The sequence below is a fragment of the Poecilia mexicana genome, unplaced genomic scaffold (genome assembly GCF_051168715.1).
Source record: "Poecilia mexicana isolate PSO_F unplaced genomic scaffold, ASM5116871v1 scaffold_11, whole genome shotgun sequence".
Lineage (NCBI taxonomy): Eukaryota > Metazoa > Chordata > Actinopteri > Cyprinodontiformes > Poeciliidae > Poecilia > Poecilia mexicana.
The window spans coordinates 26,897,569-26,921,839 of NW_028263380.1; the positions used below are offsets into that span (position 1 = coordinate 26,897,569).

Genomic DNA, 24,271 nt, shown 5'->3' on the forward strand with positions numbered 1-24,271 from the left:
GAGGAGGATTGTTTCCAGTTTGCGCTGACTCAGTTAGTGTAATTATAAACTCCATCCTGTGTTTGGTTGAGCCCTGGTGACTCATCCATCCAGGCTCCCACAGCAGAACAACCACCTACCAAGTGCCAAAGTTGGGGCCAGCCTCCCTCCTCTCCACCCATCTCATTCTTTCCTACACGGGCACTCGCATCCATCTGCAGACGCTCAGTCACACACCCAGCAGCCAGGAGAACAGCGCTCCGGTCCGAAGACACTCAGAAGAACCAGCAAACGAGTCAGAGAAGATCGACGAGTAGTTTCCGCTTCATCTAGCAGGATTTAGAAAAGGTAAAACCGACTTTTGGTGCAGAGATGCTGCATTTATTTCATTTTAGGGTGGAGTCGCTGACCCCTCCCATGACTCTGGATTAACGAGGTCTTTTGTGTTTCATGCACTGACCAGAGCAGAGATGGACTTAGAAACTTCTGCAGGATTTACTCCTTAAAGCAAAGATGTGAGATTTTCCCTGGATTTACTCCAAGTAAAGAAGAGCAGGACAAAACTTTTATTTAAACAAGATTATTAATAGTTAACTTAGTGAAGCTAATTAGCTTCATGAAGGGGACGAATCCAACAAACGCTGGTTGATTTATATTCCTCTCATACTAAGAATGCTTCTAGAGGCACTTTGATATCATCTAGTGGTCAGAGTGTGAACTACACGTTGTTCATGGAAGCGGAAGTACGCATTGAGCCGATAAACTCGGTAATAATCTAAACCCTGAGCTAGGTTCTGCAATACAAATATATTAGGCTGACTGGTATCTTTTACATTTTATATAACAAGATATAGAACATGTGACCAAAATTATAAAAGTTGTTTCTAAATTTGGGTTTGAAGCTTTTTAGCGACACTCGGCAGCTAGAGAATGTAAATGAGTAATGGGAAGTAGTAATATTAACAAGCAGTATGTCAAGAAAAGGTAAATTATATGCAGGTATTTTTGATTATTTAACTTTGAATCAACAAGAACAATTATATATCCATCCATCCATTTCCTGTACACCTTTGTCCCAAGTGGGGTCGGGAGAAAATATATAAATATTGACAAATAAATTTTTTTACAAGCATGTGTAATTTTTATCTTGAAAGAGGAAAAAAAGCTTCTATAAAAGTACAGTGAAGGGATTTTTCAGTGTTTAACTGAACTGAAAACACTGTAAGACAGAAACCAATGACTGTTCAAAAATATATGTTGAAATTGAATTTGTAAAAGTGATTTCATGCTGCAGAAAGCGACGAGGAGTTCCTGGAAATCTGCATTAATGAGATTTAGATGTATTTGAAACACTGTAATGATGAAAAAGCAATGATTTTTCAGAAGCATATATTTAGACTCAATTTATAGTCTTGTTTGAGAATAGCATCAATAAAATAATGTACATAGTTAGTCTGAACAGTCTGTTTTACTCCTTAAGAGCCTAGTGTCGCTAATTAGCATCATAGCTAAATCTATACTAATGAAAGGTGCCATTTTCAGGTAATTTAGCATCCAACTTAATGACAATATTTTACACTACTGGATATGAATTGAGGCCTTAAGGGGTTAAGCTGACGTTTTGTCATCAACAGGCTCTGAGGTGAAATGGCGACACCCAAAAATACTCCCAGAGGCGGAAGCACCCCGCTGTCCCCCAACCGCATCACGCGGCTGCAGGAGAAGGAGGACCTCTCCAACCTCAACGACCGTCTGGCCGTCTACATCGACAAGGTGCGCTTCCTGGAGGCGGAGAACGCCGGCCTGCGTCTGCGCATCACCGAGTCTGAGACGGAGGTGACCCGGGAGCTGACGGGCCTGAAGGCCGCCTACGAGACCGAGCTGGCCGACGCCCGGCAGACTCTGGACTCGGTGGCCAAGGAGCGGGCGAGGCTCCAGCTGGAGCTGGGCAAAGTCAGGGAGGACTACAAGGAGCTGAAGGCCAGGTGGGTTCATAGTCACACTCTGTAACAAAGAAAGATGTCGCAATGTTTTCATGAACTACACATTTTAAGATCAGTTCCAGTCTCATGGGGGATCCAGTTGATTTTTCCAACTTGAAAAACTTGGTAAAAGTTGGACCTCATTTTATTTAAAGGTGCCCTGCTGCTCCTGGGGCCCTAAATCTGTTAAACACGCCCCTGCTTGTTTGTTACATCAACATTTTTACAGTTAAAACTGAAAAATTTCAATCAAAACACCAAAAATGACAAAGCCTGACGTTCAGAAACAACCCAGTTTCCCCAGAAACGGCTGCAGAAACATCTGATTATCATTTTTATTAATAAATCCTTCTAACCCAGAAATAAATTCACAGATACGAAACATTTCATGGGAGTTTCTGTGAACAAAATGTTTTCTATGCACAGAAGATTATTTCTGTATCTGAAGATCATGAGACATCGGAGAGCCTGGAGGTTTGGTTAATGGCTGCTGAATGACGCAGATGGTGCTAGACTAAAAGCAAACATTGCATAATTTAGTGGATTTAAACTTTAATCTTGTTTTACGGATATGCTACTGGTTGAAATATGTTGTGTAGTAAGTTTAGTAAGTTTTGTTTCCATTTCTTTTTGGTTTATTTGACTCATTTCTGCACAGACATGTTAACATTTAATCCATAAATTTAGATTTACACTAGAATTAGAGTGAAATAAAGTGTGCAGCTCATCGGCTCCGTCCCGCCTCATCCAGACCCGGTGACTAACTCTTTCCCCCTCCACCTCCTCCTCCTCCATCTTCATCATTATATACGTGGCAGAGTCTCCGGCTGCACATTTTCCTGCTCGTTTTTCCATAAATATTGGGAAAACCTGAGTGTATGTGTGTGTGTCTGTGTGTGTGTTGGGTGGGGCCAAGTTGTTGCCATGACAACTAAACACCAGCGGCTGTGGCTTGTGGTTACCGGATACATGGGACCAGCGCCGTGGACGGTGAGTCATCGGCAGCGAAGGCTCTCCTCTGGTTCTGGTTTTACAGGGGCGGAGCTGAGGGGTGGCCGGGCGGGGCCTGGCTCCCTCCCACTCTGCCTGTGCTGGGTTAAAAATAGATCTGCTTGTATTTTTATCATGTAGTAAGGCATCAGGCGTCTTGATGTGGAAATAGATCAAAAAAACTTTTACATTTATCATAACTTTTCATAGTTTTCTTCCATTGCAACAACATTAGTTACAAGCGCAACAAGCATAGTAACAAGTAGGTAGTAAGTAGATATTATCAAATTAGTATTGCGCAATCAAGTTTTTGGTTTTTGAAGATTTCTCTTTTGGAAAATTAGCATTTTTTTGTGCCGTTTCCATTCTTTTTTTTTTTCAGTTTTAATACTTTTATTTCAGTTAAAGAAAATTTTCTCAGTTTCAAATTGTTCTTTTGATCAAACATTATGGCCCCAGTTTACAATCCCAGCTTCAGCAGCTTCTTCCAGAAGGTGGTGGGTCCGGTCCGGTCCGGACCGGATGCTCTCCGCAGAGCCTCGCCAGCGGCTCAGAGTCAGACGGCTGTTTGCGTCGTTGCAGGAACACCAAGAAGGAGTCGGAGCTGGCGACTGCCCTGCAGAGGCTCAGAGACCTGGAGGCTCTGCTGAACTCCAAGGACGCCTCTCTGACGACGGCTCTGGGAGAGAAACGCAGTCTGGATGCGGAGAACCGGGACCTGAAGGCCCAGGTGGCGAAGGTAGGACCCAGTGCAGCTGGGGCCTCGGGACGGTGGCCCTCCGGCAGCGTCAGAGCGGATGTTGTTGGATCGTTTGGATCGTTAGGTTCTGATCGGGTTTTCTGTCCCAGCTGGAGGCCAGTTTGGGCGATGCGAAGAAGCAGCTGCAGGACGAGATGCTGCGCCGGGTGGATGGAGAGAACCGGATCCAGACGCTGAAGGAGGAGCTGGACTTTCAGAAGAACCTTTACTCTGAGGTAACATCAGTGTGTGACCTGATGTCCTGGTTATTTATTTATTTATTTATTTATTTATTTATTTATTTAAAAATTATAAATATGATTTATTTATTTCACTTCATTATATTCCATTATTTTTTATTTTTGTATTTTATTCATTCATTTTTCATTAATGTCTATTTTTTCATTTATAATAATTATTTTATCCATTATTTGGCTATGTACTTATTATACGTTTGGTTTATTTCTTTATAAATACATTAATTTTTTTAATTTTAATAATTAAATAAAATGTAATAATTATACATATATTTTTTACTGAATTTATTATTTTACTTTTTACATTTTACTCATTTATTTTTCATTTATCTATATTATTATTATTATTATTAATTTTCTTTTTATAATTGTTTAAATATTTAACATTTTATTTTATTCATGTCGTTTTTACTTATTACTAGCTCACTGTAATAGTAGTCACTAAATTTTATTTATTTAAGTTTATATTTGTATATAAATGTAGGTATTTATTTGTGTATTTTTCATATTTTTGCATTTGGTTTTTGTTTTCCAGGAGCTGCGGGAGACGAAGCGTCGCCACGAGTCCCGCATGGTGGAGCTGGATAACGGCCACCAGCAGGAGTTTGAGAGCAAACTGGCCGAGGCGCTGGCAGAGATGCGCAGCCAGCATGAGCTGCAGATTAAACTGTACAAGGAGGAGGTAGAGAAGACCTACAACACCAAGGTTGGTCCAAACCTGCAGGATGACGGCTGAACACCGGAGCCAAGGTGTTGCAATGGCCTAGTCAAAGTCCAGACCAGGAGACAAAGTTTATGGAGATAAATTAATGCCATGAAGTTTGTCCAAAAGAAAAATAGTTAGAAACTGGAATAAAAAATGTAAACTGAAAAATGATTTGAAACTCAAAATAATTTTAACAGAAAAAAAAATCTAAGAATTTTTTGAAACTGAAAAAAAAAACAAAAAAAAAACATGGAACTGAAAAAAACTTTAAAAAGTAGTCCAGATTAATTTTTCAGTTTTAAATCTTATTTTATTTAGTTTCAAAATATTTTTTAATTTAAAATATTTTTTCCAGTTGTTTTCTTAAATAAACTTTATGTCCCTGCTGTAGCTCCATAGAAGGTTGTTTTGGCTGAATGAAGCCAGGCGTGGCGTTTCTGACGGATCCTCCATCTTGTTTCCACCCGGCAGCTGGAGAGCGCCCGTCAGTCCGCGGACAGGAGCAGCCACCTGGTCGGCGCCGCCCACGAGGAGCTGCAGCAGACCCGGATCCGCCTGGAATCCACGTCCGCCCAGCTCAGCCAGCTGCAGAAACAGGTCCGCTCCAACAGGGCCGCAGCAAGCCATCTGGGGGCCTGGGCACAGTTTAACTCGGGGTTCCCCTCCTTACCAACCCTGCACAAACAACATAATACCAAGGATTTTTGACTAGTTTCTTATATCTTAGTACACTTGCAATAAGACGAAATTAGATTATGTTTCCTGCAACATGGGTAAATAATAACAGAGACATGACATGCCAGTGGAACTATTACTTTTTCATCTCTGTTAAGGAATTACTGACTTAAAACAAGCACCTAAATCTGGCCAAATAGTTACTTATAAATCAGTTTTGTCTTATTTCAAGTGTACTAAGATATTTGCACCAGAAACTAGACAAAACATCTGGTAAGACTTAGTGTTTTTTGCTGTGTACATCATACTTCTGTTACTTCTGGTTGTTGATTTTATCCTTACAGGCGTAGCAAACCAGCAAAGATGCTCTAATTAATTAGCATTTTGAAATTCAGAGTGGTAAATAAGAATGACGTGTTAATTCAGCTATCTGAAAGTCACATCTGCAGACAAAGGCTGAATTTACAGAGAGGAAGTTAACAAGTTTGATGTCTTTTGTTTTAAAATTTAGAACAAAAAGTGTAGGCAGTGCAATCACTACAAAGTGCTCTTGGGGGCCCCCTGGTGGCTTCATCTGTCTGAATCTGAATCTGTGGTGCAGCTGGCGGCCCGCGAGGCGAAGCTGAGGGAGCTGGAGGACGCCCTGTCGCGGGAGCGGGACACGACCCGCCGGCTGCTGGGGGAGAAGGACCGGGAGATGGCGGAGATGAGGCAGCGCATGCAGCAGCAGCTGGACGAGTACCAGGAGCTGCTGGACGTGAAGCTGGCTCTGGACATGGAGATCTGCGCCTACAGGAAGCTGCTGGAGGGAGAGGAGGAGAGGTAGCTTCAGCCGCCTATTATGTATTTTCCAGGCATGTTGCCACCTTGCAGCACAATCCAGTAACTGTATTACCTTCGGTTGTTACAGAAATTCTATACTTCTATATCAAATATGACTTAAAAGAAATCTGCAACTTACATTACCGGTGTCAGGTTGGGTTGGCTGCCTGGCCTTTCCTTAAATAAAAAACACCAAAGAATTATTAAAATATGAAAAATTAAACGGAATAAAATCTGTTTTTGAGCATTTTGAATCGATTGAGTTTCCAGGACCTTGGATTAGATTATTTCTGTTCCTCTGATGAACGTTTGTCCTGCAGGCTGCGTCTGTCCCCCAGCCCTCCTCCCACCAGAGTGACAGGAAGTCGCTCCTCCACCTCCGTGGCCCACTCCCGCTCCATCCACGGCAGCGCTCGCAGCTCCCCGGCGAAGAGGCGCCGCCACAACGACACCGACAGCGAGGCGTCCAGCTTCGCCGGCGGCGCCGTAGCGCGCACCCGCATCACCCAGCAGGCCTCGGCCAGCGGGCGGGTCACCGTGGACGAGGTGGACCTGGACGGGAAGTTCGTCCGACTCAGCAACAAGGCGGATGAGGTGAGAGAGTGGAAAACAGCTTATGGTGTTCCTCAGGGATCCGTCCTGGCCTCCCTCTTCTTTATCATCAACAGTCTCAATCAGCTGCATACTTTTTAGTTTTTGGTTAACTGGTTCTGAACATTATTGCCAAAATCCAGACTGAAAGGATCTGAGCTGAAATGTTAGCAGGTTTCAGAACAAAAGCAACACAGTGAGGAGCCAACAGCCAAACTGTTCTCAGGGGGTTGCTTTTTAAACAAACAAAGAAAAACAACTCTTACTGAAAAATTCAAGATGGCAGCCATTTTTCAAGATGGAGAATATATGTTTGCACTAAAATCGGCAGTACTTATTGCCAGTGGCGAACGCAGCTAAACAAAAACTTAGGTTCACTGAACACTAATCCACTAAACAAGTACATCAACTCCGCTGACGCTAAAATGCTAAACACATGTAAAAATTAGCAGAAGCTAATGCTAACCATGCAGACGTCCGCATCTTCACCTCCTTCCAGCTGACGACTGGTGTGAGACTCGCTAACAGTCCTGTTTCTGATTCTGCTGCTATGAATCAGTTGACCAAAGTAAAAACAAATCATCCAAGTCATGAAAATGGGGAACAATTAATGGGAATAATTGATTTAAAAGGCTTAAAAATGGCAGCCATCTTGAAAAATGATGGAAGCTTGTTTTTATTGACTCAAACAATAAAAACAGCTTTGTGCATTTTTATGCACAAAGTTGTTCCTTTGAATCTCAGGGTTTGGGAACTCTGTGTTTGATTATGCTGCCCCCTATTGGTGGAAGTAGCTTCCAAACAGCTGCTCCTCTCTGACTCCTCCTTCATGTTTTCTGTCCCGTTTGTTTGTCCGTCCCGCAGGACCAGAATCTGGGGAACTGGCAGCTGAAGCGGCAGATCGGATCCAACTCTCCGATCATCTTCAAGTTCCCGGCTAAGTTCACCCTGAAGGCCGGTCAGAGAGTCACGGTAGGCATTGTCTTTAAGCTCCACCCCGACCAGCCAATCAGCTCTCAGCTGTTCTAACTGTCTGCCATGTTGGCCGGGGTCAGATCTGGGCCTCTAGCTCTGGAGGAGTCCACAACCCTCCTTCAGACCTGCTGTGGAAGACCCAGAGCTCCTGGGGAACCGGAGACCAGTTCCAGACCACCCTGATCAGCGCCAGCGGAGAGGTAGTGAAAACCAGCAGCTGCCGGGTTTTAAAGCTGCAAAGTTCATGTAAGTTCATGAAAAATGTGTTTTCCTACCAGGAGATGGCCATGAGGAAGGTAACCCGCACCCAGTTTGAAGATGAAGATGAAGACATGGTGAGAGGAACAGCTCGAACTTTTACGATGTTTCCTACCTGATAGTCCAGTAAACCCGGTTTTATTGGGACCAAATCTTCATCATCTGCTCCTCCTCCAGCTGCTGTTCTGAGTCAAACCAACCTGTTCCCCTCCTGGCCTGTGGGGGCGCTGCACCAAGAACCACTGAAGGAAACAACACAAAAACCTCTGTAGACAGTGAGAGCAACTTCCTTCTTCACCAGATGGAAACAAGATGGAGGATTTTAGCGGTTGGAGGATTTCTCTTTAGTCTTTGGCTAAAGACCAAAGACAATTCTCTTTCTACCGCTAGGCTAGCATGTTAGCTTTGGTTGTATTTACCCAGAATGCCCTGGGCTGTAGTCCACTTCCTGCGTTTGGAGCAGTTTCTGGTCCTCTTGGCTTTCACATATGCATTCAAATCAAACCCAGAGTTCGATTATGCAGTCACAAGAGCCATGTTCAGACCGCTTTAATCCAACTCCAGTCCATCTGTCTAGTCAAAGCCTGGTCCGGTTGGTGAGGTGTGAATGCTCATCGAATTGTTGTTCTCCAAACACTAAAATCTGACGCCTCCATCTTGTTTCCATCTGGTGAAGAAGGAAGTTGCTCTCAGTGTCTTCAGAGGTTTTTGTGTCGTTTCCTTCAGTGGTTCTTGGTGCAGCGCCCCCACAGGCCAGGAGGGGAACAGGTTGGTTTGACTCAGAGCCACAGCAGCTGGAGGTGGAGCAGATGATGGAGTTTTGAACCAAGTCTACTGAACTATTAGGCGTGAAAACAGCCTTAGAGTCAGACAATTTCTTACTCTTACTTGACCTGGTTGAATTTCCTGTCTTCTCCAGCAGGTGGCTCACAGCACCTGCGCAGACGGCGAGTACAACCTGCGCAGCCGGACCGTCCTCTGCGGCTCCTGTGGACTTCCGTCTGACAAATCCAGCAACTGCTCCGTGTCGTCTGTGTCCCGCTCGTTCCGCAGCGGAGGAATCTCCGAAGGATTGGTGCCACAGTCGTATGTGTTCAGCAGCAGCACACCTCGTAAGGTAGACGTCCGCCCATCGCTGTAATGTTCACAGGTTTCTGGGCTTTGTTTGAGCCTTTTTTGAGCTTTGAGTTGTTCTCTCTGACCTTTTCAAACTGTGTTTTCTTCCAGACTGGATCCAGGATGGAGAGCTGTCCGATCATGTGAACACGCCGACCAACGAAGAAGTTTACTTTTTATCTGAGTAGTGTGTAGAAAGTATTAGCTTTTAGTTTTCTTTTTATACTTTTAACATTTTTCAGGTTGTAATAATTCTGACTTTTATATTAATTTCCATTGTGCACCCATGCATGCTTAAAGATATGACTTGACTTATGATTAAAAGTTTAGTTTTTCCTTTAAGAAAAACTAAGAGGAAATGTTTTTGTATGTTTTTATCCTTTTATATTCAATTCTGTTACTGGTCTTTCAGCTTCAGTTAAATCTGACTGGTGTCATTATCAGTATCATTATTTTAGCTAAACTGGGCTACATAACTGCAGAAAATGTATTTTCCTGATATAAATAAAGATATTTTCTAAAAATTTATTTTTGAAATTTTGTTTATCTCTCTTTGTTAGCGAACCATTAAAATGTGATTTTATATAAATGGGCTCCTCACGACACTGACAAAATTAATTTGAATCTATAAAAACAAGGTTCCTGGAATATTTTTTTTGTTGTTAAAAGTTAAATCACATTTTATTTGTCAATAAAGTGACTGGAATTTAACTTTGCTTTAATATTTATTTTGTTCCAGGACAAAATAAATGTTTCTTTGACTCAGAGGCCAGATAAGGCTAATTATGAAGTTAGTAAACAAAAATTCAGTTGTCAAGCTAAATATTTATCTGTTTTTTGTTTAAATGAATAATGCAGAAATTATTTTATTGTTTGATCATGAAAGAAAAATACTTTAAAATGTCCCACTTGCAGAAGATTTGTATTGAAAGTTTTGTCCTAAAGAGCTTGAAACGGGACGCATCTCGCTTGTATATTGTTTTCGCTGATCGAGCTTTTATTTTGAAATGGCAGCTTTTATTTTTTTGGTTTTGTAGTTCTGATCCCGGAAGTGTTCTGGTCGGTCAGAGCGCTGCAGCGAATTTTTCGACCTGCTGATCTTCACCAGGCTGTAGGTTTGTCCAGAGTTTATTTTAAAGACTGTATAACCTGATGGTAAAATGAAAAACATATTTAATGATCGCAGATTGTTTCTGGTTATTTCATGTTTGATAAACTCAAGAGAGCAGCAGGAAGCTAACAGCTGTTAGCACCTGGAGATCAACAAACAGGAAACTAGAGTTTACAGAAGATATGTGAAATAAATAAAATGGACACAGTACGTTTTCATGGATAAAATTATTACATTTGATATAAAGTTTATTCTCCTCAATTTTTCTGTATGTGTGAATTTTTTTAAACCCGGACTCTTGTAGCAGCTTGACGTCATTATCATTTATTATCACTATCATTTTCAAAATATTTTTATTTTCAAATTAAAAAACTTGATTTATTTTATATAATTTTGGATATACTTCAGCAAAAATACATCAGAATATATGAATAAATCTCAGTATTTTTCTGTTTGTTAAATTGCTCGTTTTGAAATCTGTTGTTTATATTTAGCAAAACAGTTGACAAAGTTTTATTAATATTTCTGTTTTAGTATTTCTTTAATTTCTAACACAGCATGCCTGTGTATTTTTTTTTACCTTATCCTTATTAATGTATTAGGGTTTTATAGGATTTATTTTACCTTTCCAAGTTAATTTGTCATTTTCTGTAATTAAAAAGAAGGCATAAACTGTTAATGCATATATTTAAAGATATATCCATTTATTTCTTCATTTTGGTCAATAAGAAATTTTATTTTTTTTGGATAAATTATGTCGTTTTGAAATGTGTTGTAATTAGCAAAATCATTTGACAAAAATGTATTATTCAGCACTTCATTTATTTTTGCTTTTATTTAGTTTTTGTAGCAGTTTGTTTTTGTGTTTCAGAATCTGTTTCACATTATATCTATTTTTTTATTTATTTTGGGTTAATTAGAAAAATGTGAGCCAAACCTTGTACATGTGAGCATTTGTAGATTTTTCCACATGGTTCCACAGCTGCTGCTTTCTGTGTTTTATTTATTTAAAATAATAAAGCATGGATTCTGAATTTAGAGAGAAGCGCTGGTGTTTTATCGGTGTTCACCAGCCTGTGTCTGTTTTCTTCCCAGGAATCCGTCTCTGGATGCTGAACGTCCGCGCTCTGCTGGGGATCGGCTTCCTGGTGACCTCGCGACCTTGCGCGGCCTTTCTCGCTCAGGCGGGGTCATGCTCTGTGTTCGCTGCAGCTGACCGCCACAGGAGCCACTGTTTGACGGGCAGAGCGGCGTCTACGATGGCCCGCGCCGTCAGACATCTCGGGTGAGTTCTCAGAGTGTGTGTGGGCTAAAGACCCGGGAGTGTGAGGCGAATCTGAGCTCTGGACTCGCTGCAGGCAGGAGGAGGCCCAGAAGATCGACGAGGAGCTGTTCAGCGACTACGGCTTCAGCGTGGATCAGCTGATGGAACTGGCCGGACTCAGCTGTGCCACGGCCGTCACACGGGTCAGAACCTTCACAGGAACACGCAGGAGATCTGGGTTTTCAGCTGCTTCAGGCAGGAAGCGTCAGCATTTCAGAATAAAAGCCCCTCATTTCCACCTGACTCCACTCCCCCTTCAGGAGGAATTTCAGGATGATGGCTATTTTACAAGATGGACGCCGTTTTTGAGCCTTTTAAACTAATTGCTACCATAAAATGCTTCCCATTTTCATGACTTTTGGTCGTCCTGTTCAAACAACTTTAAAGTGACGAAATGCAGCAGAACCAGAAGCTGAAGACTTTGCAGTTAGAAAGTTTCACACCAAATGTCAGACTGAGAGTCAGTCATCTTATTGGTTAGCATCTAATTTTTATTGTTTAGCATCAGCTAATCCACTCATTTTTTTGTGTAGCAGTCTAACGTTAACTTCTGCTAACTTAGTTTGTTTAGCGGTTTAGGGTTAGCTTCAGTTTTTTCTGTTTATTGGTTTAGCAATAGCTTCCACAAATTGTTTTTGTTTAGCGTTAGCGTCTGCTAATATGTTTTTGTGTTAAGCGGTTTAGTGCTAGCAGAGCAAAGAGTTTTGTTTATGGAATTAGCTGTTAGTGAACCTAAGCTGCTGGTTAGCTGTGGCTAATAACTACTGCTAATTTTAGTGCTAATATATATTCTCCATTATAACCAAGGCAGCCATTTTGAAAAATGTCTACTTGGAAAAAGTAAACACAAGATCTAGAAATATATATGACTACTAAAAATGTGCCGGTTATGATTTGACACCAAACACTTTCAGTACATATGATTTATATGGGTTCAGTTATTTATGATTCGACACCAGAATTCATCTGTGATCAGTTTTCAAATTTAGGCAAAAACAAATCTTCCTTGACGGCCTCCTTGAAAACTGGCTGCCATTTTGAATCTTTCTTTGGCTAAGGTTTTTATTTTTAGGGTCTTATATTCACATGTGAAGGATTTTGCTGAAATATTACATTTTTCAGCTCTGTCAGCGTTCAGGGTCCAGTTCAGCTCTCCGTCTTGGCCCAGTTAGGATACTGGTTTAACTGGGTTTGACCAGATCGACTGGAATCCTCCTCTGCCTGTTTGGGTTTGGTGGTTTAAGGTTTCTGCGGTCGTTTCCAGGTTCTGCAGAGACGGTTTTCTGCCTGATGAACCGAGGTCGTTTGGTCTGGTGGAACGGACAGCGTCCTCCATTTTGTCTCAGGTTCTTGACCTTTGCCCCCTGCAGGCGTACCCGCTGTCCTCTCTGGTCAAAGCCAGACCGTCTCTGCTGGTGATCTGTGGACCAGGAAACAACGGCGGCGACGGGCTGGTCTGCGCCCGACACCTCAAGCTGTTTGTGAGTCAGTTTTCCTTCCATGCGTGTTTTTGTCCAGATGATGTTTGGGTTTCCTGAGTCGTGTCGCGCCGCAGGGTTACGAGCCGACCGTCCTGTACCCGAAGCGGCCCAGCAAGCCGCTGTTCCAGGGTCTGACCACGCAGTGCGAGAAGATGGAGATCCCCTTCCTGACGGAGATGCCTGAGGTTGGCTCTTCATCGCTTTGGGCCGTCTGACGCGGAGCGACACGGATCTCTGACTCTGCTTCGTCTCTCAGGCGGAAGTGATCGATGAGGCGTACAACCTGGTGATCGACGCCATCTTTGGCTTCAGCTTTAAGGGCGCCGTGCGGGAACCGTTCGGTTCCATCCTGGACGTTCTGAAGAAGACCACGGTTCCTGTCGCCAGCATCGACATCCCATCAGGTCAGGACTACAAACGTAGAGTCAGTCACAGCTTCCTGATTGGCTGACGGAGAAAAATAAAACTGCTTTATATTAGAAGTTACAAAAAAGTGGAAATAAGAGCTGAATGAAGAGCTGAAGAGTTTGATTACATATTTACACCAGCTGTTCCAACTCCAGTCTGCTTGTCTAGTCAAAGTTCGGTTCGGTTTGTGAGATGTGAACGCTAACCGACCTCTGACCTTTGGTTCTCCAAACCTCGGTCGGGGTTCGGTTGAAGTGAAGTCTGGTTCAGTTTGAATGTGAATGCCATGCGGACCAAAGACCGCTCCAAAAACAGGAAGTGGACCACAGCCAGGGCATTCTGGGTAAATGCAACCAAAGCTAACATGCTAGCCTAGCGCTAGCAGCAGAAATGGCTCCTGGTCTTTAGCCTAAAGAGAAATCCTCCAACACTAAAATCTGACGCCTCCATCTTGTTTCCATCTGGTGAAGAAGGAAGTTGCTCTCAGTGTCTTCAGAGATTTGTGTGTCGTTTCCTTCAGTGGTTCTTGGTGCAGCGCCCCCACAGGCCAGGAGGGGAACAGGTTGGTTTGACTCAGAACCACAGCAGCTGGAGGAGGAGCAGATGTTCTGGTTCCAGTAGAACCGGGTCGACCGGACCCAAGATTAGCATTGCTCTGGACGAAAACTTTCCATCTGAACTAAAAATAAACTCAGAAGAAATTCATGTAATTAGTTTTTATTTCTGCATCCGTTTCTCTACATGTTTTAGTGTTTGAATCTTTATCAGGTTCTGATCCTGGTTCTGTCTGTTCAGGTTGGGATGTGGAGCAGGGCAGCGCCGACGGCCTGCAGCCCGACATGCTCATCTCTCTGACCGCGCCGAAGAAATCCACCTCCCTGTTCCGAGGCCGGTACCACTTCCTGGGAGGACGCTTCGTCCCGCCCGCCCTGGAGAAGAAGTACCAGCTCCACCTGCCTCCGTATCCCGGCACAGACTGCGTCTTACAGCTTTGAGCTGAAAAACTCCTGATCCGTTTTGGCTGTTTTCCCTCCTGTGATCCAGAAGTTTCTCCTCCAGATCAGCAGTTCTTTGGTTCTGGTTGCTCCTCCTCAGTTTCAGGCTCTCTTGTTGCTCCTGGGGTGAATAAAGCTTCCCTGAACGCTTCCTGGTTGTTGAGTGTTTAGCGCCCTCTACAGTTAAAATCACACAACCCCAGTTCTGCATCTTTGCTTCACATATCAGCACTTTATGATCAGCATCAGAAAAAATAACTTATTTGGTGTGAAATTGTTTGAATCTTAAAATATTCGACATAAAAAACTAAAACGACACCAAAATATGACAAGTTAAACATTCTGGCTGCAGTAATAAAACTAACAGTGACAGAAGAACTGGACCCGACCTTAGGTTCTTATCACGTTTAATTATATCAAGTGTAGAACTATGAGTTAGTGTAGGGGGCGCTGTTTGTAAAGTTACACAGTTAAAAAATAACAGCAATAATTTGAGTTATTTAGTCAGGAAGAAAAATGGAGGTTAATTTTTTAATGTCATGTTTTTACCATTTTATTTGTACATGTCAGGTTTGAACCAATTTTATATAAGAAAGTTAAATATTTAAATATTTAGCTCAATTTATTAATTAATGGAGCTAAATTTAACTTGGAGCTAAATATTTAACAAGCTAAATATTCACTATGAAGGAAAATATTTAGGTCCAAAACTTAGTTAGCAAGCTAACCAGTTAGATCTAAATTAAATGGTTTGGAGCTACATGTTTACTTCGCTAGCTAATTATTTAGCTTAGCTTGTAGCTACATTTAGCTTAAACTGTCTTTTTGCTGAAATGTGTTTTTCAAATAAACTTTACTGACTAAATATTTAGCTTGCTAACATATTTAGTTTGAAACTGACATTTTTAACGTATGAATTATATGTTGAAGATATGAATTTCAAAAATAAAGACCCATTTTATCCAGTTATAAGAGGCTAAATAACCCAAATTATTGCTGTTAATCTTTACCTTCACTAACATCGGCCCATAAAAGTGGAAGTAGAGTTCATAAGTCAGTGATTATCCATACAGAACCTGTCTGAGGTGCGTCTCCTTCGTCTCTCAGCTGCTGGTTCAGTAAAAACTCTGCTGTGACTACATATGGACCTGGATACGTTAATGCATAATGGTTTCTGATACGACATGCTTCAACAGGACTATGTACAGTTCTGGTTCCATGCTGTCAGCGGACGGCCGGGTCCAGTTCAGCTCGTCCAGAAGAGGCTGGCACAGGCTGGCGATGAAGAGGAGGGTTCTGGCCAGGATGTCGTCATGCAGGTCGGCGCTTGGAGGGAAGTTTTCAGTCTGGGAAGGAAACCTGGCGACAAAAACACCAGAGGGACCAACGACCAGAAAACCAGACAAAACGTCGTCAAAAGAGCAGCGAGGAGCTCAAACCTGGTGTTTTTACCAACAACCATAACATTCACTGTGGTAGAAATAAAACTCCACTAAGCATTACATAAATCCATTCCTAACTTTAAACAGAGGAAGAATCATTTAATATTGTTCTAGAAGTTTTTATGTTTTCTGATTTTAAGCTGATGTTTTTTTTTAAAAAAACATTTGCAGTTTAATGTTCTGTTGTAAATTACATTTTTTTAATGTCCTGCTAACATCTTGAATCATTTTGGTTGTTTGTGTTGGTTTCATTCTTTTTGGTTTAGTTTGTTTTTCTGTATACATTTTGAAAACGTAAACGTCATGGTACCTTTTTGATGTTGATTTTATATGTTTATGTTAATAATAATTTTTTAAAAACCGATATCACAGCGTAAACATTTTACACTCTAGTATTATATCGCCACCTGCAGGCCTGGCATTGTTACTGCAGCGTTTCGGGACGTTTCAGTCGACTTCTGACTGTTATATAGAAAACATACTGCTTTTTTTAGATCAATTAGAAAACAGGTTTGAAAAACACGTTTTGTAGAGAAAAGGTTGTAAAATAACAGGTGTGTGAAACGTGACTCCTAGAATCAGTTCAGGTCATTTAATTTTATTAACTAAGTCTGAAATAGTTAAGATTAGGAAATGTCAGTAAAAAGCATGGCTTCATTGAATATACATTTAAAAAATGATGGGCATAAACTATTTTTTTTATAGGAAAATATTTTTTCATGAAGCTGCAAAAAAAGGCTAACCATCAGTTGCTCCGTTAATAGTTACATTTTTATATTCATTTCTTGTTTTATACCAAATATGTACTTGAGACATTTTTTTGTTTTCTTTGAGGAAACAAAGTTAAACAGTTTTAATCAGTAAACAGAGATATTCTTTATGTGATGCAGAAACATTTTGCTCTCAGAACATAAGAAATCCTGAAGTTTGCATCATGTTCAACTTTTTGTATTGTTCTGAAAATCTTCAGTATTTTGTGTTTGATGATGAGAAATGTTTCAGCTCGACGTCTCACCTGTGCTATTCTCCGACCTGCACACCTGCACAGTTGTCTTTGCTCTCCGAAGCTATCGCTAAATATTCAGCGTTCCTGCAGGAAAAACAGGAGAAACAAACCGTCAGATGTCAGGAGGACAAACCAGAGAACAGGTGAGAAACGAAGCTTCCAGCTTTCACACAAACTATTCCTGACATGTCTAGTGGAAAAAAATTATTTAAATTCTGGTCAGTTTTTGCAAAAAATCACCCAAAATTAAACAAAAATCATTTTTCTTTACAACTTGTAGATTTTTCAGAAACTTTTTAACATAAAATATTAGAAATTCATTTAAAAAAATGCAAATTAACAATTGAAATTATTCTTTAAATAAGAATTTTTTTTTTGCCTGAAATGCAAAAACACATTTCTTTTGTGAATGTTTGATCATTTGTAGAAATCTGTTGATCTGGTGATTATTTATTTGATTAAGTAATTAATAATTGGATAGTAAAAGGTGATTGATGGGGGATTTTTTTGCTGATTCTGTACCAGTTGAAGCTAAAACAGATTTACAGATAAATAATGTTTTCTTAAATACTCCTATTAAATAATCAGGACTGATTTGTTACCATGGTTACCACCTGACGCTACAGTTTAACCTTTTGTGCTTTTAAGCTAATTAAACCAAAACGTGTTAAACTGTCAGAGCGGATTTAATCCGGATTGAAGTGCGGAGGCAGGAGGACTCACGCCGCCTCTCGAAGCGCTTCCTCCCCGGCCGCAGCGATCTTTCTGTAGCAGTAGATCATCTCTATGAGGAGCCAGAGCTGCAGCCCGATGATGGACACGTACATCATGACCTCTGACACGATGGACGCTGTGCCTCTGGTGGCTGCAGGCAGGAAGCACAGAAACCTCAGCAGGAAACGGGATTTACAGGCGGTGAGGGTGAAACTGCACACAATTTGATTTTTCGCTAGTTTAATATCTTTGGCATTGTTTCAGGTTCAGACCTGATGTTCCACCCGTCATCATTGGAAATGTGAAATCTACCAAAATAGATGAGCTAACAATGCTAACACGGATCGGAAGAGCAGCTTGATGCTAGCATAACATGCTAACTCCAGTGCACTGCAGTGCTAACATGCTAGCACTGCAAGACTTTCAATGACTAATTATAAGTATTATTTCCGTTAAAATGACGCTTCCTTCGTTTTCAACTGAAATGTTGTTCAGGAAAAGAATCGGTGATTTGAAAGCAGGAGTTCATAAAGGGGTGTGGAGGCTTTTATTTTGGTAGTCCACTTCCAGCTGTCGGCAAGTGAATTCGCAATTTGCACGTCAAACTAATAGTTTGGCATCTAACTTTGAGCTAAATATTTATAGAAAGAAAACAATGGTAGTCCACTTCCGGTTATTGGTACGTTAATGTGAATTTCAGCTAAATGTTTAGCTTTGACCTAAATATTATAGCTTTGAAGAAAATAATTGGCTATTTATTTATTAATTTTGTAGCTAAAACTTTAGCCTGTAAGCTGAATACTTATCTTCCTAACAGAATTTAGTTATTTAGTTTGACATTTATAAACATGGCTGACTGGCCATCGGCGCTCCGGGACCTGGCTGCTTTGGGACGTTATCCTGAAAAGTGCAAACCTGCAAAGATTTTCTGTGAAAAATTTATTTCACTAAAATGTTGGTAAAAAATCATAATGGAAGTTATTTTGAGAATTTGAAAAAACACTTCTCATAACATTAACAGCAACATTAATACTTTGTCAGATTTTGTTTTCCAGTTGTATTCATCTGTGACCCTAAAGGTGCGCATAGATCTGTGGCTGCTGTAGAAACATTTGGGTTTGTTTTTACGCCACTGATTGGTTCCTGCTGTTAGCAGCTGATAGCTTTGCTCCTCCCTGATTCTCCAAACTGAAGTTCCTCTGTGCTGCAGGGAAATCGACATCCCTCTGAGTGAAAACGTACGATGTGTTTTCTGAATCAGCACAAGCTCAGTTAAAGAGGGAAATGCTTGCAGTCCGCTTGCTGACACAGGGAAATAAGCTGCTGATCAAGCTTTGCTCGAATCAGCGTCCATTAGGACAGATGCTTTTTACGCTTCACCCCTAAAGAAGGGGCGTCCAAACATTTTGCCACAGGAGCCAAGTTGAAACTCCGCCAGGTCAATAATTTTCCATTTCCCTGAAGTAGAGGAGTCACTGGATGAAAACGGGAATACTAACATTGCTAATACTCTCTCCATTGCAAGAGGATTTTTAAAAGGTCTAACCACTTCTTTAACCACCTGCAGACGTTTAGGGGCCCCACAAAATCATTCCGGCGGTCGCAAATGGCACCCGGACCGCTCTTTGGACACTCCTCCCCACAGTGACAGACAGGGGTGGCTGTGCTAACCCTAAAATACTAACCAAGATTAGATCAACTGGCTAAAGTGCTATGTCGACATGGTATTTAGCAGAAGCTAATGTTAATGCTAACTTCAAGCATGGATCAAGCATTTATATAAATGCTAAATATTTAGCTTGGAGTTAAATAATTATTGTGAAACTAAATATTTTGGTAGTGCACATCCAGTTGTCAGAAAGTTAATTTGCATATTAGCTAAATATTTAGCTAATATTTAATGTTTAGGCTGAAGCTAAAATTGTAGCTGGTAAGCGCTAACTTGAACCATGTGAACAAAAAGCCTCTCAAAACAATTCATTTATATGAACTTTTGTATTTTAGTTTTGTGTATACTTGATACTTGGTCAAGTATACTTACTATAAAAATAAGGACAGGAAATGGAACTGCTGCGCTAACATACTTCAACCACTTCAAAATAAGAGCTTGAATAACAACAGCTACTAGTTGAAAAATTCTTAAACGTCAGCAAGAAAAACTTCAATGCAGACATCGAACGTAAAAGGAAACCAGGTGAGCTAAACATTTATTAAGTTAGTTAAGAGCTAAACACAAACTTAGCTTCACTGTTAACGCCTTAATTTATTCTTAATTTAGGATTTTCGGGTGATAGATGAAGCCCTGTCCCCTCACTGAGGGCTGAAGGTGCAGCTTTCTGACTGCGCCGTACCTTTGGCCACCACGGTCAGGTGCACCACCTTGTCGACGGTGTCGAAGAACTCGTAGTTGTCGTAGGTGAGGGTGCGGTAGAAGAAGCAGCGGTAGGTTCCCGAGTCGTTGAAGGTGACGTTCAGCACGTAGATGGAGGCGTCCTGGATGTCGTTGCTCCTCTTGCTGCCGTTCCAGTCGATGCGATCCTCGAAGAAGTTGTGTTCAATGGTGGGTCCGTTTTCATTGTAGCTGTAGATCTGACAGAGGAGCAGCTGGACTTCAGATTCAGTTTCTATCAGGTTTTATTATCATTTTCCTCCCATCTGAACAGACTCTATGCGCTGGAGTCTATCAGACGCTAATGGACGGACTTATTTTGAACAAAAGGTCCAAACAAAGTCTGACTGTCAGGCCCAGTTTGTCTGGTGGATTACAGGTGGACAGTTAAAAAATTAACAATTTGTGTAATTTAGCCTGTCATGTGGGAGTTTATTTATAAAATTCATAATTTTACCATGTTTATTAATTTATAATTGTACTAGTTTCCTAAATTAGTAATCATAAAGATTAGTTCTTCTAGCGTTTGGAACTAACAAAAGCTAGTTACGTTAGCTAAAGTGCTCGCGAAGCTAAAAGAACCAGCTAACTAAAGCTAATTAACTAGCTTTACGTATATAAACAACAGATAAGAGATTCAGTCCCACCAGCAGCGGAGTTTAAAATATTTAGCTTCCAACTAAATGCTTAGTTTCAAAGCTAAATATTTAATTTGTGAATTTCATGTTTTGTCACTCTGATATTTGTAAATCCATGAATAACCTCATGAAATGTGAACAACCAAATCTTTTTCTCTGTGACAAGCTAAATAAGTTAACCCAAAATATATTAATACTTTCTGTGTAACTTTAATGGAACCCCATAAAAAGCAGCATGCGGTTCTGGAGAACTGCTCCTGACACTACAGGAAGCAGAGGCGCAAAAAGTGGGTGTTGAGCGTCGGTCCTTCACCCTGAGGTTCCTTCCCTCGGGTGGGCGCCGATTTATGTTTTCGCATCCACCTGAATAATGTGCAGTTGCGCCACTGACAGGAAGTTCTGGTGCTTTGGATGGAAAACTGGAACAAACCCTGATTTTTCTCCTGTATAAACTCTGTGTAACGTTTCTCTCCGAGTTAAAAACCCAGCGCTGTAAGAGCCTCGGGTCTGAACTCACCAGGAGGAAGTCGGACTCCCCGTCGGGCCGGAAGTACCACTCCACGGTGGCGGAGCCCTCCACCTCGCTGCGCCTCTTGCAGGAGATGCAGCCGATCTTGAAGCCTTTTCCCGCAACGGCCTCGGTGTCGGAGTCCACCTCTGCGCAGGCGCCGTCGCACCGCGGCGCTGCTTCCACAGCGGGGCGTTAACATGGTGCCAAACGCATCAAAAACCAAGTAACTCATCTGGTTTCTGGCACAAACATCTCAGTACGCCAGAAATAAGACGAAACTGACTTAGAAGTAACTTTTCAGTAACATACAGCAGCTTGTTTGAAGTCAATAATTCATCAGTATTGATGAAAAAAGTTCTAGTTCCACTGTTGATAATTCACTTATAACATGGGAAAAATATATTGTTATATGTGAAATAATCTGCCAATGGAAGCAATAAATGTTTATCAATATTCATTTTTGGCCATTTTTAAAATAGACTTTAATCAAACACAGATCAAAAATAAAGAAAAAAACAACACCAACTAGAACCAACCAATCACAGCTGGGAGGCGGGTCTTAGTGCTGTCAATCACCAGCCCTGCTCTCTGCTAAGCTGCAGCTAGCATAACCAAAATACTTAGCATCCCAGTCCACACTGTTCCAGTAGATGGCGGTAATGCCAACCGCCTTAAAGGAGGAGAAGACACTAGCATAGCCTCTGGGGAATGCTAGGCTAGTTAGCATAGCCACCGATGACAGCGGATCAGCGGTTTTCCTGTAACTGTAAGTTGTTTTTCTGCCATTAGCACATTTAGCAGTAAAATAGGTTGATTGACAGCGCTAAGTCTCGCCTCCTGGCTCTGATTGGTTGGTTTTGGTCCATTTCCCCAGAGCTGGAGGAGGAAGAGAGGAGATCGATGTTTTCACAGATTATCTGTCTCATAACAAGCTGGCAGTTTTAACAAACATGTAAAAGACATTTTTTATAAAAGTTACATAATGCAGGTTTAAGGAATCACTGACTTAAAACAAGCTAATGTTTCTTGCCAAAAACTCATTTAAAAGTTCTTTTTGTCTCATTTCAAGCATATTGGCATATTTAGTGTGAATATTTCTCGTAATGTTTCGTGTTTTTGCAGTGCAGCGGGACTCACCAAACAGGCCGCAGAGCAGAGCGATGAGCAGCAGGGGGGGCACGGCCGCCATGATGTTAGCTCCCTGCACCTTCTACCTGAATCTACCTGGATCTCCTGATCGCTGTTTGGTTTAAAGGACGTAGCTCGTCCGGTGAATGCGGAGGAAAGTGCAAACTGGAGAAACGTTTGAATCCTGGCAGCGTCTCTGCTCTTTGGCTCCAATCTGCAACAGCTTCCCGTCGGTTGCTGGGTTTCTACCTAAAAATTATTGCTGCAGCCTCACAGCGTCCTTCCTGAGCTGTGCGCTTTGGTCCTGAGGTCTAGAGGGTCATCAGAGCCAAACAATAATAACTTCACAATGAGAAATGCGCCTTGAAATGTGCAAACTGCCTCAGCTACTGACTGTCCTCACATGCCGGTGCATGAACGGCTCATGTGAAGGCTGATGCTACGGGAGTTAAATCCAGACCGCAGGGAGGTGAGATGGGAAGAAAGGCTGCCGGGCTGAATCATGGGCCTCCGTCCTGTCCTGCGGAGCCCCAAAACGCGGCGTGCTCCCCGGCCGGACCTATCTGCTGACCCCCGGCTCCTGGACGCGCTGGTTCCGCCGCGCTGGCATCGCAGGCGGCCGCGGCAGGAAAGGCTCTCTCTCTCGGCCCGGAGAGCGGCTTCTGGTCTCTGACGCCACAGCGGCTCCTGTTGTCACGCAGGATGCTGCAGATGCACTGCGGTAAAAATAAAGAAATAATAAAAGAAAAGACAGAGACGAGCCGCCGCGCGCGTCAGCAAGGTGATGAGGAATGAGCGCGCGCAGTGGATTTTGAGCTCAGGTGTGATCAGGCCTCCACGAGGCTCCCACGGACGCGTTTCCACGGAGTTAATGGGACAATAACGACCTCACAGCTGTGACAGAGATCGGCCGTGTTCGTGTTTTCGAAGATGAAGTTGGCGTCCGACTCGGAGAATTGTTAAAGGGCGATTCCGCCTAATTTTTCTCTCCCTTTGCCATCTTTAATGTGCTCTGGTTGGAAAACACTTAGACTCCTCAAACCCGGACAGGATTACTCCACACTATTAGAAATACATTTTAAACCCACTTTGGGATTTGGACAATCTCTATTTTTTGAGAAAGTTAAATAAAGGGCTATTTCAGCACTTTCATCATATTTCAACTGATCTAGCTGGAAAACTACAGTATTTTGACTCAGTTTCATAGACACATCATCCATTAAAAAGCAAGAATGGTACTGGGATAAATACAAAGGGGAAATATGTTTTTAAAATGAGACGGATTAAAAGAAATGCGCAGCTGAGTCACCACTATACCCTCTAGTCTTTTTTAAAAGTATTATGAAATTTACTTTTCAGTGTTTAAATACATGTTTCATAAATCACAAACTGGGTTTTGAACGTTCTGCTAATAGAATATTCTAGTTCAGGTTTGAAGAGTCTAGGTGTTGTAGTTTTTAAACCAGAGGACATTAAAGATGCTCAAGGTAAAGGAAAATTAAGCGGAATCGCCCTTTAGCTATCAATCGGAAGCCAACTTTAGCCTCGTCTCTATTATTGGGTTCACTTCACTGTGAATTTTGATATTAAAATATGCAGAAACACTGAAACAAATAAAACAAACCATCACTCTGTTTCTGTCTGCTTTATAAAGGATTTAAGTTTTTAACGCAGCTGCATTTTACACAACTTCTATAATTTATTCTAAAATCTGTGTGTGTGTGTGTGTGTGTGTGTGTGTGTGTGTGTGTGTGTGTGTGTGTGTGTGTGTGTGTGTGTGTGTGTGTGTGGGTGTGTGGGTGGGTGTGGTTATCAGACAGTACAGTCCGATCTTTGTATCTTTGGGATTTCTTCATTCTGGGATTCTGAGTTTCCAGGAATTATCCACAGCTGCATCGCTTCCTGTTATTTTCCTCATCTGAATTCATCTGAGACAAAAACATGATTAACATCTAGCATATTCCTCTGCAACAATCAGTGCAAAATAAAACCACAAGAAAAAGAGAAAAACAAAGTTATTTCAGCTTCAGAAGT

General features: G+C 41.7%; 3 protein-coding genes across 6 annotated transcripts; 2 read left to right on the forward strand and 1 right to left on the reverse strand.

Moving 5' to 3' along the window:
- The first annotated feature begins 104 nt into the window (after nucleotides 1-104).
- On the forward strand, nucleotides 105-9,618 carry LOC106927640 (lamin-A-like). 2 transcript variants are annotated; one of them, XM_088010545.1, is made up of 13 exons: nucleotides 105-327; nucleotides 1,614-1,964; nucleotides 3,534-3,690; nucleotides 3,801-3,926; nucleotides 4,483-4,653; nucleotides 5,125-5,250; nucleotides 5,930-6,150; nucleotides 6,471-6,744; nucleotides 7,606-7,713; nucleotides 7,797-7,916; nucleotides 7,995-8,051; nucleotides 8,897-9,091; nucleotides 9,202-9,618. In XM_088010545.1, exons 2-13 carry the CDS (start codon nucleotides 1,627-1,629, stop codon nucleotides 9,235-9,237), a joined length of 1,929 nt encoding a protein of 642 aa, XP_087866671.1. In that variant the 5' UTR covers nucleotides 105-327; nucleotides 1,614-1,626; the 3' UTR covers nucleotides 9,238-9,618. The 2 variants fall into 2 exon arrangements, with proteins under 2 accessions (XP_087866671.1, XP_014858825.1); XM_015003339.2 differs by having other exon boundaries at nucleotides 106-327; nucleotides 8,894-9,091.
- Nucleotides 9,619-10,121: 503 nt separating this feature from the next.
- naxe (NAD(P)HX epimerase) lies at nucleotides 10,122-14,560 on the forward strand. 2 transcript variants are annotated; one of them, XM_015003320.2, is made up of 7 exons: nucleotides 10,122-10,205; nucleotides 11,297-11,486; nucleotides 11,560-11,668; nucleotides 12,896-13,006; nucleotides 13,081-13,191; nucleotides 13,263-13,410; nucleotides 14,210-14,560. In XM_015003320.2, the coding sequence occupies exons 2-7, from the start codon at nucleotides 11,311-11,313 to the stop codon at nucleotides 14,407-14,409; spliced, it is 855 nt and encodes a 284-aa protein (XP_014858806.2). In that variant the 5' UTR covers nucleotides 10,122-10,205; nucleotides 11,297-11,310; the 3' UTR covers nucleotides 14,410-14,560. The 2 variants fall into 2 exon arrangements, with proteins under 2 accessions (XP_014858806.2, XP_014858805.2); XM_015003319.2 differs by having other exon boundaries at nucleotides 10,122-10,201.
- Nucleotides 14,561-14,799: 239 nt separating this feature from the next.
- LOC106927629 (sodium channel regulatory subunit beta-1-like) lies at nucleotides 14,800-23,143 on the reverse strand. Of its 2 annotated transcripts, XM_088010547.1 has the most exons (7): nucleotides 22,641-23,143; nucleotides 22,247-22,548; nucleotides 21,116-21,282; nucleotides 19,923-20,160; nucleotides 17,581-17,722; nucleotides 16,867-16,941; nucleotides 14,800-15,768 (listed from the first exon to the last, which is right to left on the reverse strand). In XM_088010547.1, the coding sequence occupies exons 2-6, from the start codon at nucleotides 22,296-22,298 to the stop codon at nucleotides 16,872-16,874; spliced, it is 669 nt and encodes a 222-aa protein (XP_087866673.1). In that variant the 5' UTR covers nucleotides 22,299-22,548; nucleotides 22,641-23,143; the 3' UTR covers nucleotides 14,800-15,768; nucleotides 16,867-16,871. The 2 variants fall into 2 exon arrangements, with proteins under 2 accessions (XP_087866673.1, XP_014858810.1); XM_015003324.2 differs by having other exon boundaries at nucleotides 22,247-23,143.
- Between the last annotated feature and the right edge of the window lie 1,128 nt (nucleotides 23,144-24,271).